This window comes from Pan paniscus, chromosome 6 (genome assembly GCF_029289425.2).
Source record: "Pan paniscus chromosome 6, NHGRI_mPanPan1-v2.0_pri, whole genome shotgun sequence".
NCBI lineage: Eukaryota > Metazoa > Chordata > Mammalia > Primates > Hominidae > Pan > Pan paniscus.
Window position 1 is genome coordinate 52,148,702 of NC_073255.2, and position 14,472 is coordinate 52,163,173.

At 49.0% G+C, this 14,472-nt stretch overlaps 1 protein-coding gene across 4 annotated transcripts in view; it reads right to left on the reverse strand.

Annotated features, from left to right (window-relative positions):
• Window positions 1–922: 922 nt before the first annotated feature.
• The window catches only part of TNS3 (tensin 3), a 307,731-nt gene continuing 294,181 nt past the window's right edge, over window positions 923–14,472 (reverse strand). For all 4 annotated transcript variants that reach the window (XM_008975482.5, XM_034964064.2, XM_034964063.4 and 1 more), the window contains 4 exons: window positions 9,453–9,621; window positions 6,041–6,109; window positions 5,919–5,945; window positions 923–3,979 (listed from right to left, as the gene is read on the reverse strand). In XM_008975482.5, the coding sequence (XP_008973730.3) occupies window positions 3,835–3,979; window positions 5,919–5,945; window positions 6,041–6,109; window positions 9,453–9,621 (410 nt within the window). In that variant the 3' untranslated portion in view covers window positions 923–3,834. The remainder of the gene's footprint in view (window positions 3,980–5,918; window positions 5,946–6,040; window positions 6,110–9,452; window positions 9,622–14,472) is intronic.

Below are 14,472 nucleotides of genomic sequence, written 5' to 3' on the forward strand. Positions count from 1 at the left end.
TCCTGTTGGACAAGATTTAATCTGCCACCACCTGCCCTCTCTTCTGCTCCAAAGCAGTAATACCGGGACCATTTCAAGTTCACTCTCCCAACATAGCTGGGGTGAAATATCTCTGTGTCTCCTCAGAGTGGAAAGCTACAGTCTCTGGGGGCTGACCACGCAGGCAGAAAACTGTGCACAGGGTGGCAGCTAACTGCCATCTTTATCTGTCCATAACCAAGTGAGCTCAAAGCATTGCTTCTTTTCTGGTTTGGATCTGAGGGAATGAGGTTAGATGGGGTCCTGTGTCCCATCACCTGACTCAGGAGGGAGGGGACAGGCCCAAGAGGGCAGAGTCCATAGAAAAGGGCAAACTCCCTTAAGGTGGGGAGGGAGGAGCCTTGGCTGGGGGAACAGAAGAGGCAGGTGACACTGGCTGTCTCCAGCATCTGTTGATGTGTAAGTGAATCCACCAGTCTCAATATTCACTTTTAGTGCCCACTTCAATAGACACTGGGAGGTCCTTCAGGAGCTGGCCCACTTCAGGGGAGTGTTTCTGCAGCCAGTGTGTGTGTAGGGGTATTCATAGCAACATCGAAAACATGTCAGGACCCATTATCAACACTGCATTGTGGTTAATCTTCAAAGATCTTTGAATATAACATTTCAAAGGTCTCTGGGCAGAAATCTTAATATATTCCTGACAGCAAAACATTTGTGATTTTATAACTGAATCCACTGATTTGTAAACACACAGACACACATTCATGAATGAGCACACACGCAGACGCACAGACACATGTGGACAAAGATACATCTGTGCAAGCACATGCACACGTTTGCAGAGACACATACACAAAAGTGCACACATGCACACGCATACACACATGTGCAAACACACACAAACATACTTCAGGGTACACAAACACCGTCTCACGGAGGCTTACCAAGTTCATAATTTTATTATACTCTGAATAGAGATGATATTTAAAGAGCAGAGAAAATGACTATACAAGGGATTTATAGAACATTCATTTACATACTGGATATATTCTTTACAGTATCAGAAAAGTAAAAATATGCACTAACAAGGCAGAGAAGACGTTACAAGGTATTTGATGCTGAGAATAAATGCACAGTGACTTTTAACATGGCTATAGCTTAACACTGGAGGAATACAACAATACGTTCTTTTACTGAGTAGTTAGTAGGACCCTGGCTATAACATGCGTTGGGCACAGTTCGTGAACTCTCCGCATTTACTCCCCAGGGCAGTACGCGCCTGTCCAGCGGGAGCCCTGGAGACAAAATGCCTGGAAACGTTCCTTTTCCTGTGGCCCTAGAGCCGGTGTCCACGGTGGGGGCTCTCTCACGGTTTCTGAGCCCACAGTACAATCTGTGATGACACACAGCTTGTTCTGTTTAATGCACATGTAACACAAAAGGAAGAAAGGAACTTCCTATACCAGCTCTTCAGAAATCGTGGAAACTTGCTTCCTTTGGTTCCTCAGAGGGAGCTATCTGCTTGGAGCAAATTCCCCGATGCCCTTGACCACGTTTACCTTGTGTAAAAATCACACCTGGCCAATGAGTTCAAAAAGCACGTTTGCAGGGCTTCCTGAATGCCGTCGAGGCATGGCTTCATGAGGGCCATCGCGGGCACCCCGATGTCTCTGTGATTCCCTGGCAGGCTGCGTTTCTCAATACTGAGACCCTAGTTTGCTCTGACTTCTAAATGAGCTCTCTCATCCTTCATCAGAAGGATAAGGAACCTGGCCTGCACTCTTTGGGTTAAACATGGGTAGAGACCGTCTCAGGATGAGGACCTCTTGGGGAAAGTACAAACCTCTGCTCCCTGTGGCCACATTCCTGCAGTGGATGAAAAACCGAGATGCTAGAGGCCTCTGCTAAAGACATCAGGGTCAACACATGAGATCTGCTGAAAATGCCAGCACCTCCTGACAGTCATGCCACCGCAAGTTAGAGAAGGAGGTCCACAACGACCAAGGCAAACATTTGGCACAGAAATGAGGCACTTGGTTTGGTGCATCAATAGGAGCTAAAAAGTGGAATGGTCCACCTGCTTTCACACACGCATACACGCACACATGCACACACGCACACACACACAACACCCACTGTGATTTGGCTGCTTCCAACTCTGCCTGTTTCTAAGTTTTCCTCGGCCCCTCACTTTAAAGCAGAGTTCACAAAGCACATTCCCAAACCCCAGCTCCCTGACAGGAGCTTGTGACACCAGTGTGGCCTAAGAATGGGGGATTTGACTTTTGAAAGCAGAGGAGGGAATTTCGGGCTGGATCGCAATCAGGACAGTCAGCATGCCTGCAGAGCACCTAGGCTGTGAGAGGATGGGGCCAAGGCCTTATTCTGATGTGGCCCAGCTCCATCTTTCACTCTGGGGATGTTCCAGGGTCACAAATTCCCCCAAACCTTTGACCACGAACAGATTCAAGCAGGAAAACCAGGGCATTGGAATGTTGAAATAAGCCTGAAATACACTTGATTCAGTGGCTTAGATGATGGCAAACAGTGGCACTCAAAAACAGCTTGTCAGTACCGGGGTTTCTTCTCTTTTTCCTCATCCTCCCTTCTGCTCACACATGCCACAACCACACATGGTCCCCAGCAGGAACCCCAAGGTGGCAAGGAGCAGCACAAAGAGGGCTGATAAATGCAGGCGAACTTCAGGTCGTGCAGCTTCAGGCCTGAAGATGATCGAAAAGCCCATGTGGGGGATGCTGAGCTTAAATCCAGGCGTTTTCCATCCCTCCTGGACTCTCTCCATCAGAAAAGAAGTCATCCACAATCGGGGAAAAACATTCCAATGAGTAAAACATCAGGGTAGGTTGCTTGAGGCAAAGCCACCTTTGGGCGGCACCGCATATGGGAGACCCACAGTCCACTGCACACTCTTTCAGTGGCCAGGGGCCTGCGGTGCATCCTACATAGGGACAAGCCTCACAAAATCACAGCTTGGCAGGCTGCAGCATTTGACACTGGTACAATATAGCAATGGCAAATTATCATAAATAATTTGGCATAAGTAAAATATAAATTACATAGAAATAATATTTTTGTTCCTTCTTCTCATTTCTCCTCTCGGTCCTCACAGGCTCTCCCCAGCCCAGCTCGCCCAGCTCGCCCAGCTCGCCACAGGTGAGCAGGAGGCACAGAGCACTCATCATGGTGGGGTGGCATGGGGTCTCTAACGTGGCCAATTCTTCCCACCACCCCCATCCTCACAGCCCATCGCAAAGGCCCCTCGTTGTAGGCCCTGCTGTGTTCCAGAAGGGCCTGACTTGCGCAAACCTTCGTCAAACATACGCCCCCTTCTCAGTTTCGTTAGCATCTCCATCTTGGGAAGACCAAGGTGAGGGAAACCCCCGGCCTCGGGTGCAGCTGGACAGAAGCGCCCATGCGGATGGGCGAAGCATGGCAGTCACTCGGCACCTCTGCCTCAAGGGCTGGGGATTCCTCATCCCCCGGAATGCTGGTGTGCCAGGGACGTGGGGACCACCTCGTGTTCTGTGCTGTTTCCTTGCATGTCCCTTTCCCATGGGGACCCTAGGGGGTGGGGTGCACCCATGCCCAGCTTCTTCTACCCAAAAAGCATGTGGCTACAGAGATGTGTCAGATAAGTCACTTTCAGGAAAGGCCAATTCACGGTGATGTTGTTTGTTCTTGTTTTTGCAGAGCTGGAAGATCCTCTTTCCCCTCATGGGCCTGGAATGTCAGGGTTACTAGTTTGGTAAAAAGTGGGGGCCCCACCCTCACCCAACGGCTGTCTCCAGGGCTTCGAGAGGCATCGGTGGGTCCAGGGAGGGAGGGGGGTTCTCAGACCTTCTTTGGGGAACCAATCATGACCTTTGATACGAAGTTGACAATGGCACTGGCAGGCTGCTCAGGGTCATGCTCTGCAAACAGGTGGCACACATTATCCGTGGCACTGCCCTGCTTCCGGGCCACGAATCCAAAGACTCTGCCAAAGGAAAGTCCAGTCAGAGTGGTCAGTGTCCCACAAAGTACCAAGCTTCTACTTCCTCCAGCTGCCAGCGGCACTGTCAGGAGGAATTTTAAGTGGCACCTATCAAAAATCAACCACGTGCCCAGCACCCTGCTGGCCACCTGTTCATGCACTTTACCTCCAGCCTTCACAGACCTACAGATGGGATGTCTGACTCTAGCTCTGCAGTGAGGACCCTGAGGCTGAGAGGTGAGTGCCCTGTCCACAGCCCCAGGTTAGGACCTGAATCAAAGCTGAGGCTCAACTTCCTCTATAGATGCTTCCCCACGCCAGGGCCAGAATCTCCTGGGCACCTGTCCCTGCAGATTCCTGAGCCCCAGTCCTGACATACTGGACCACAGTCTGCAAGGCGAGCGGCAAGGGACTCAGGGGCTCCTGAGATGATGCCAGAATGCAAGTCCTGTCTGGACTTCGACACTCCCACCCACTGGGACCGAAGGGGAAATACACTAGGCGCTCCTCTCGGGCCTTGGAAGCCTGCATTACAAACTACATAGACTTCAGGGAGCTGTTTAAAAAGAACAGCCCATCGAATTATTTTTCTTAGAAGAATTAGAGCCATTATCTTAATAGGCTTTTATGAGTCCTGCACTTCACACAATAATGACCATATCCCTATCCAAGTCCTGGGCAAAGGACTTTCTTCTCTTTCTTAGAAAAATGAAGGATTTTTTTTGTTTAAATTTAGCAGTTTCCACATCATGAAGGGACCAGTCAATGACACTCAGGTAACCCCAATACAGTCACAAATTCCAAGCACATGAAAGCCCGTGTTTCTGCTACCAGCCAGAGTGGGAGTGTGCCCAGAACACAGTCCCCACCGGGGAAGCCCAGCTTGTCAGTACCAGGGTCTCTTCTCCTTCTCCCCGCTTCTGCTAACGCATGCACTGAGCAACTTCCTGGACAGACAAGCCATTTGAAAACAGGATTCCAGGGAAGGATGCCTGTGATCAGGCACTGTGGTCATTAAATCCGGGTTATGCCGAGGAAACCAGGCTGGGGGAATGTAGCCCATTGTGCCTCCAAGTGGGAGGTTAGGATGAGGTCCCTCAGCTGGCCCTGACAGGAACACTGGGCCAGGAATGAGCCCAGGCCAAGCAAGGCCACGGTACTCAGGGAGCCAGGGAAAGGTGTGCTTATAAAAAGGGAACTCTAAGCCGGGCACGGCGGCTCACACCTTTAATCCCGGCACTTTGGGAGGCTGAGGCAGGTGGATCACCTGAGGTCAGGAGTTCGAGACCAGCCTGACCAACATGGTGAAACCCCGTCTCTACTAAATACAAAAAATTAGCTGGGCCTGGTGGCGGATGCCTGTAATCCCAGCTATTTGGGAGGCTGAGGCAGGAGAATTGCTTGAACCCGGGAGGCAGAGGTTGCAGTGAGCCAAGATCGCGCCACTGCACTCCAGCCTGGGCAAAAAGAGCAAAACTCTGTCTCAAAAAAAAAAACTCTAACAGCTGCCTGGACTGGCTGTGGAGCAACGGTGTGATGAAGGCCCTCCTCCGTTGCATTTGGTAAATTTGGAACACCCGCTTCATCCACACACCTGCACAAAGGGAGCAATTCCTTCTAGCTGTGCAGACCTCAGCACTGCTGAGCCCATGCATTCCCAAATGGCCAAAAAGGCTATGCCATCCATCTCCCTGTATCTATGCCACAGTGTTATATGACACATGTAAATACTGCACATCCAGCCAACAGCCGGCAGAAAAGTTAACAGCATCCAGATCCTTGTCCATAATGAGAACACTTTTACTTTTTTCTTTTTTAAAAGAAATTGTCATGGTGTAGTCATTTTCTTATAAGGCACCCCCTGTGCAAATCTGGAAGAGAATTCAACTTTGGAGTACAACTGTAGACAAGGAGAGAATGTAAAGAAATCTCAGCAACTTACTTTGAGGAAGGGCCATCTTTGATCCACCTTGCAAATTAAAGAGAAAAACAGAGGTTAATTTTTTTAAACTAAAGGATAGAATTAAGTACACTCCTTGCTCAATAAAAATGCAAATTTCTTACTTCCTGTCTTGTGGGTCCAAGGCACAGAAAATCACACTGTTCACGGGGTAATGCCTCCGGAAGAAGAGCCTGTTGGGACATGGGGGAGAGAGGATGGCTCCTGTTACTAGGGCTTTTGGGTGATGGGGGATGCACTGGGCGGGCTCTCCCATACATGAAGATTCTTCCAGCAGAAAACATTTCATACTTTTACTCATCACTTGGAGAGAAGAAAGTGTGTGCTCATTCAAAGTCAACAGATGTCATGAAGCTGGGCAGAACAGTTGTTACCAGTAGACGGAAGCACCACACAGGCTGAAACTGTCAGCCGTGTGGAAGGCGGGAATCGGGTCAAGAAGCCCTAACAAGCCGGGTGCAGTGGCTCACGCCTGTAATCCCAGCACTTTGGGAGGCTGAGGCGGGTTGATCACCTGAGGTCAGGAGTTCAAGACCAGCCTGGCCAACATGTGAAACCCCGTCTCTACTAAAAACACAAAAATTAGTCGGGTGTGGTGACATGTGCCTGTAATTCCAGCTACTTGGGAGGCGGAAACAGGAGAATTGCTTGAACCTGGGAGGCAGAGGTTGCAGTGGGCTGAGATCGCTCCACTGCACTCCAGCTTGGGCGACAGAGTGAGATTCCATCTCAAAAAAAAAAAAAGCCCGAACAAACTGGAAAAGCTGGTAGGGTGTGAGATGGACACAAGGAAGCACCTCTGGTCCTGCCAGACACTGCTGGCTGCAGGATCGTGGGGAAACCACTAACAGCCTCCAGGCTCGGAGCCTTGGTTTCCTCACCTGTGAAAAGTGGATCATGTTACCAGCCCACCCCTTCCACAGGACAGACGCCCAAGTCAGATGCAGTCACAGGTCTGAGAGCACTGAGTGAACGATAAAGTGCTGTGCAAGGAATATTCCTTAGGGAAGGACTCCACATGGTCACTGATACGACCCCCATAGAGACCTCCTTCCAGGCTCACCTGACAGCCCTTAGTCACTGACATGACCACCTGGGGCATTCTCCTCCGGCTCACCTGCCCAGCCCTTCCTTCCAAGAGTGCTATCCACCCAGTCCACATGGTCCCCAGAGGATGCCCAACTCAACACTCTGCTGTGTCCAGGCTGGGCCAGTCTAGCTGGCTTTGGGGTCACCCCTCTCCTTCTGGGAATGACTCTGCACCGGCACAGGGTAAAGCTCATCTGGAGATGAAGAGAGAGGCCAGGAGATAGGCTAGGGCAGAGGCAGAGCCTGGGTGTGCTTCAATTCAAGGTGACCCTGCAGCCACCTGCAGCCCCTCTCAAACAGGTGCCTTTTAAGGCTGATTGTTGGTGAGAAGATCCCCCTTTTGTCTAGAATTAGCCAGTCTGAACTCAAATGCTATCTCTTACAGTATGAAAGATCTGAACTGATGTGGACATGACCCATCTCCAGGGAATATAAAGAATACAGGGAAACTAAAGAGACACAGAAAAAAGACACCTCTGACAAGGGCACATAGAACAGATCCTGTGAAGAAATAACATATCTTCCAAGGGCAGCGGGGAGGAGGGAACAGTCAACATTGTGAGGGTCCTTAAGGAGCCCAACCCTGACCCTGAGTCTACCATGTCGCCAAGCTATGCCTCCAGACCCTGAGTCCACCATGCAGCCTAGCCATGCCCCTGCCCCTGACCCTGACCCTGAGTCCACTAGGCAGTCTAGCCATACTCCTGACTGTAAGCCTGAGTCCACCAAGCAGCCTGGCCATGCCCTGAGCCTGACCCTGAGCCCACCAGGTAGATGATCCACATCCCAAACCCTAAGTCCACCATGTAGCTCCGCTATGGCCCTGACACTGACTCTGAGTCCACCGTGCAGCTGAGCCACACCCAACGGGAACCCTGAGTGAGCCATGTAGCCGAGCCATGCCCCTGACCCTGAGTCCACCATGTAACTGAGCTATGCCTGACACTGACCCTGAGTCCACCATGCAGCTGAGCCATACCCAACTGGGACCCTGGGTGAGCCATGCAGCTGAGCCATGCCCCTGACCCTGAGTCTACCATGCAGATGAGCCATGCCCCGACCCTGAGTCTACCATAAAGCCAAGGCACAACCCTGACTCTGACCCTGAGTCCACCAAACAGCAAAGCTATGCCCCCTGAACCTGACCGTGAGTCCACCATACAGCTGAGCTATGTCCCTGACCCTGAGTCCACCGTGAAACTGAGCCTTGCCTGTGACCCTGACCCTGAGAACACAGTGGGGCTGAGCCACGCCCCTGACCCTGAGAACACGGTGGGGCTGAGCCACGACCCTGACCCTGTCCCTGCGTGTGCCACACAGGGCACTTGCTGAGTGCCCTTTTCATTTGAGACACTAAACCTTGAAATAGGTATTTTGGTGCAGGATTGAAATACGAGAGCATCAAGCATTGGGACCTTGCCCAGGGTCATCTACTGGTCAGTGTCAGGGGCACTGAACGGGTCTGACCAGCAAAACCCACGTTCTGCTTTGTGCTCATTTTTTTCAGCAGGTGAAGGGTGATGAGCTAAACCTGCCTAAACTCACTTATTCCTGAAGCTACAGAGGGGAAGATCCTGCCTTCAACCTCCCAGGTGGTTTGGGCAGATGAAGAAAATGTCTTGCTTCTAGGGACACGGGCACCACAGAGAGGCATGGGGGCCCTGCTCGGGGAGCATCCTGGGAAAGCAGCCAGGCTGGTCTGAGTGTCCCCTGCCGGCCTGTCTGCTGTGATGGCTCCTGCCATCATGCTGCTGCCACGGTTGATGCCAACGTGCCTCCTCAACCACACAATACAAAATAATTGCATCTGGAATGCTCTGTTCCTAGGCCACAGGCTGCACTCAGGGATGGCATTCTGGAGGGAGAGAGACAGGAACAGCCCTGTGGCTGCTCTGTTCCATGCTTATGCTGGGCATTCAGTAAAGATCCACATGGAGAACATCTGCTCCAGCATAACTGGCTCAGTAACAGCTCAGGCGTAAGTCATTTGAAATTGGCCAACGGAAATAGTACATGTCTAGGTCATACGCTCACCTGAAAGGAAATGACCCTCTGTTAAAACAATAGGTTCCAAGATCATTGGACTCTGATCATAGTATCAGAGTGTTTTTAAGGAACTGAGTTAAAAGATGTTTTGCATTCGCAATTATGTGTGTATGTGTGTAATTTTAAAACACCAAACGTCTTTTTTTATTTTATTTTACTGATTTCTAAGAAAAATAGCCTTCCAAACAAATGCTAAGAGTTCCTATGTGGTTCCCAGGACGTATTTAATGACAGAAAAATGCCTAGACAGACCCTGGGTGACTCATGACCTCAAAGACGGCTAATGATTTACCTGGATGACTACTCACACTAGGGAAGAACAAGAGGAAGGTGACAGCCCCGCCCCTGCTGGACGGCTCCTGCCTCCCTCTAGGCACTCACTTCCTCTGATTGTCTGTCAGGGTGATGCCCTGGGCTGACACCTTGAAGTGCACAACTGTGGACACAGGTGGAGGCTCCTGGACCAGGGTGATGCTCAGGGCCTTCTGGATCGCCTGGTGGCCGGTGAGGGACTCCATCTCCACAGAGTTCAAGTACCACACGTTGCAGGCTGGAAGACACCAAGGGAGACACATGTTAGTTGCAACTATTGGGACAGGTGTGTCCTGTTAACACACAGGCAGTTGCTGATGTGCAGACTGGGTTTATGAACAACTTGCGCATGTGGCCTATGCTGGGTGCATGTAAGGCAGATGGCCTTTGCCCCTAATTCTGAAAACATGAACAGTGAGTGCTCCAAGGATGCACTTACTCCCATGTCAAGGCAGAGAATAAGCGAGTTACTAGAGCAAAGCAGACCCGCCTGGTGTGGCTTTGCCTTCCCACCAGCCAGAGGGAGCTTTCTATTCGCCCTGCAGCAGTATTAAACCCTCGTGTCCCAGGTGGAGCCCAAGGCACCTTCTCTGGTCTCAGGGTGGGTATGGACAACAGTCACATTAATACGAAACCCAACTACTGTTATAGGTAAGGAGCCCAGAGGCCCTTGAGAAACAACCATGAGGGAAGCATGTGTCCTCAAATCCTGGTTGCCAAGAGAAGGAATGGCTTGCAGTGAGCTCAGAGAACAGGCTGGAAAAAGCCAAAAGTGGCCCGGCCTCGCCTGTGTCCTGGCTCCCCATGCTGCCAAGGGAGAGCTGTGGGTCTTGTCCCTGACCATCTCCTCTTGGGAGAAGAAAAACAACTGGGCTCCATAACAACCCTTCTTTCCCTTCTAGCCTGTGACCCTGCAGTTCAAGCATAAGTGCACGTGTGACTTTGGGGCATGGGTGAAATTGAGGTGTTCCAAGACATCCAGCCTTAGCCTGAAGCTCATTCACTGAAGTAAACCAGGGCCTCTCCTGCCCAAAGGCTGAGTAGGCTTCCTCCTGAGGAACAGAACTGCCCTCACTCACTTGCCCCTTGTCTACTGTATACATGTCCCTCTATGTGAGCATGTGGGTGTCTTAATTCCGTGGTTAAAGGCCTCTAAAGTTTCACTTAACAGAGAAAGAGTGTTTTCCCACAGTCTACAGCAACACATCTCAGCACTCGGATGCACGGTACGCGCTGGGTAGTGTTGTCTCCCTCGGCCGTGTCCTCCTGGGGTAGGCAGCCCTGGGAAGCAGCTCCATTTTCTCTTTGCCTTTAAGTCTGACTTTTCAGAACCAGCAAGGGCCATGCCTATTGGCAGGTGTGTTGGCAGGTGCACAGACAGATGTGTTGGCAGGTGGTTTGGCAGGTATGTTGGTAGACGTTCTGGCAGATGTGTTGGCAGGTGCACTGGAAGGTGCGCTGGCAGGTGGTCTGACAGGTGTGCCACAGGGTGCATTGACACACAAGCCCACAGATGGGCTAGGATGTCCCTGGGTGTCACAGTGCAGAGTGACTTGTGAGTTGCTAGACCATCCTTTCTATCCACAGCAAAGGCCATAGTGTTTATAGCTGAAGACACTCTGAGGAATTGAGCCCACTATTTTTGATGATCACTTGGTGATATGGTTTGGCTCTGTCCCCACCCAAATCTCATCTTGAATTGTAGCTCCCATAATTCCCATGTGTGGTGGGAGCAACCTGGTGGGAGGTAATTGAATCATGGGGGTGGGTTTTTCCCATGCTGTTCTCGTAATAGTGAGTAAGTCTCACGAGATCTGATGATTTTATAAAGGGTAGTTCCCCTGCACATACTCTCTTGCCTGCCACCATGTAAGATGTGCCTTTGCTCTTCCTTTGCCTTCTACCATGATCATGAGGCCTCCCCAGCCATGTGAAACTGTGAGTCCATTAAACCTCTTCTTCTTTATAAATTACCCAGTCTCAGATATGGCTGTATTAGCATCATGAGAGCCGACTAGTATACTTGGCGATATTTATCAGGTGGATATGAAATGCCTAGAAGTAACCTAGTGGTCCCGCTTCTGAGGAGATTGAGAAAGGAAATATTCTGTAACCACATGGGATAGCTAACCTTCAAGGGAAAGACATTTGTGCCACATATTCATTACAGTGGGAAAAACCAGAAACACATTAGAAATGAGAGAGGGGTGAAATTAGCTCCCTCGGTGCAATACCAAGCAACCAGCAAGTGGTAACCAGGAAAATCACATGGCAGCATGGAAAGACGTCAGCAGCAATCAGCAGTGAAAGCAGAATAAAAACCATGTCTGCTATGATTAGAACGGGAAAATGAAAAGCATGTGTGCATCAGACAGGAGCTGCGAGGGAGCCTGGAGAATTCAAAACAGACTTCACGAGAGGGACAGTCCGCCTTTGATTTTATTAGCATTACTGTCATGCTGATCATGCAGTTATGAAAGAGAGAAAAAAGGGAAAATTTTGACTTAACTACTAGGAAAATTCCACAAAATTGGCACAATCTCAATCAGTTCACACAGAACCACAGCTGCCACAACCCAGACCCATGCTCTCTTGAAGGAGTCACAGATGGCTTTCTGATGAGGAGCAGTCTTGCTGGCTAGAGTTTGGTAGCAATCTGCTGTTTGGGGAATCTCTCTCCCCAAATGCAGGAGCTATGTCATCATTCCTTAAAGCAGAGAAGAAAATGCTGCCACTAGGGAGGCTGTTCTACGGAGCACACATCAACCAACTGACACCAAGTGCCCCAAAGCCTCTCTCCAGCAGAGAACAGGCATGCCTGCGCCTGCCTATGATTGTCCAACTGCACCTGACCCAAGACCATCCAATGCCACTTGACAGGTGCTCTTGGCCAGAGGTGAAGATTCAGTGCCCAGTAAGAGTTACCAGGAAGGCACCCACCAGACCCATGGCATGGAGTTCTGTCAATTGCTAGGCTACTCTGGGAAAGGGACTTGATAACACAGAACAAAAGTCTGAGGCCCACATGTGGGAATTTGTCCTAAGGCAACAATCCAGATTTCAGAAAAAATAAATAATGCAGAAAGATGGTCCTCTAAGCATTGTCTGTGGTATTAAAAATTAGAAACATGGTAAATGAACATCCATAAGGAGGTGAATTATATGATGGACTATTGTGTAGCCATGAAAAAAATGAGACCTGCATTATGTTTGTAAAAACCATGGGTAAACTTATTATGCTAAGAGAAGAGAAAAGAATCGTACAGGCAGCATGACCCCAAGTACAAGGAAAAAGGCAGCATAGGATTGGATCTGCTTGACATCAGGAGTGGTCTTTGGGCTGGAGAACACTTTACCTGCTGTCCACTCTTCCTCCCAATATTCAGGGGCTGCATAGGGGCAACCGATCTATGAGTAGTTCATTTTTCCTTTTCTTTTATTTTCCATTTTTAAAACTTAAAGAACATATAAGACTCCATTAAAAAAAAAAAGTATACCTACCATATGCTAAAAAATGCAACTGCAACATTTCTGGGAAATCTATTAGAAGGCTACTGAAAAGAAGTAAGTCTTTCTTTTCAGGATTATATTATATTCCTCTGCTTCAACAAGAAACAATTAAGAACCGAGGCTTAAAACACAAATAGAAATTGTTTTAGAGATTGGAACAAAGGCATAATGGCCTTAATATTTTAAAAAAGGGATTAAACTGGAGAGCATTACAAGTTTATTCCCATCTTTGTGAGTTGTCTGCTAATATTTCTGAGTTTCAGCTTCCTGAATCTTTATAACGGGGAAATTGGACATGATCATCTCAAAGAACATTGCACATCCAGGAGTCTAGGACTCTAAGTGAATTAGGACAACAGATGAAGTTCAGTTTAGGAAAGAAAACTCACTAAATTGCTGGAGGTCATCAGAGATTGCAATAATTCCACCGTCTTGCTACAATGGTTGTTCTGCACTGATTCTAAACACCTGCAGCCAATCCTCCAGGTGAAGATGACACTAGCTGAGGGGTGGTCACTGTGACAGCCTCACTCCTCTGGTGACAGATCTGCTGTCCTGGTTCCGTGGCTTGGAATCGCGGTTAATGTAATGGACAGCAGACATTCGCAGCTCTCAATGTGTTTTAGAAATGAGATTTTTAAAGGAAAGAAGCTCAAGGCAGTCATAATTTAAGCTTCATATATAAATGCCCAACTCAGATGATCAGATACAAACTCCAAGTTCTGAATGAAGTCTTGACTCTAAGAAGACCCACCCTTAAAAAACATTTGGAGTTATTGATACATTTCATACGTAATTTTAAAAGATGGAAGTGCACTTAAAAATGATAAGTCAGGATAGAAGAGAAAGTTTTAATATCTAAAAACAAGTGCTATTAGGATGCACTGTTATGATCAACTAAATTCATTCAATTCATTTATTAATTCCACACTTACTGGGTGAATGCAGGATAAGTAAGAAGCTTAAGGAGAAAAGTGAAATTGCGTGTGCCCTGGTGCTACCACATAGGGCTGAATGGGCAGGGCTGTGTCCCTGAGACAATATGGGCACAGCTGGATGTGGGAGCTGAACGCCAGGCCTAGATCTGCCATTCAGGAGCCAGAGCTGCCAACTTGGGTCCTCTGTCTATGACATGGGATGACAGGACACTACACCCACACGCCCTGTGGGTGAAGGGGAGGAGACAATAAGCTGGGCAGGACAAGTGCTCTGTGCCTGTTGCTATCACCGTTCTTCTGCGCTTTCTTGAACACTGCCAATGCATAAGTTGTGATTTTAAAACCACTAATTAAAGGTTTTCAAAATTTCAAATACATTTTTAAAAGGTGCAACTGAAACAAATAAATCCATCAGAGTGGAGCTGGTTTTGTAGCCCTGTCTCCTCAGTTGAGAGTGAGTGAGCTGCTCATCAGATAGGTCTACAGTAAATTCCTGCATCCTTCTGGGCACTTCACTGGGACCCACAGACAGGGTCCACTGTTACTTTAACAGCAGAAAGCTAAGAACCATGACGGGCTCCAGGGACCCCCTAAAACAGATTTAGGGGCTGTGGCCCAGGACCAGCCCAGGTCCCTCACAA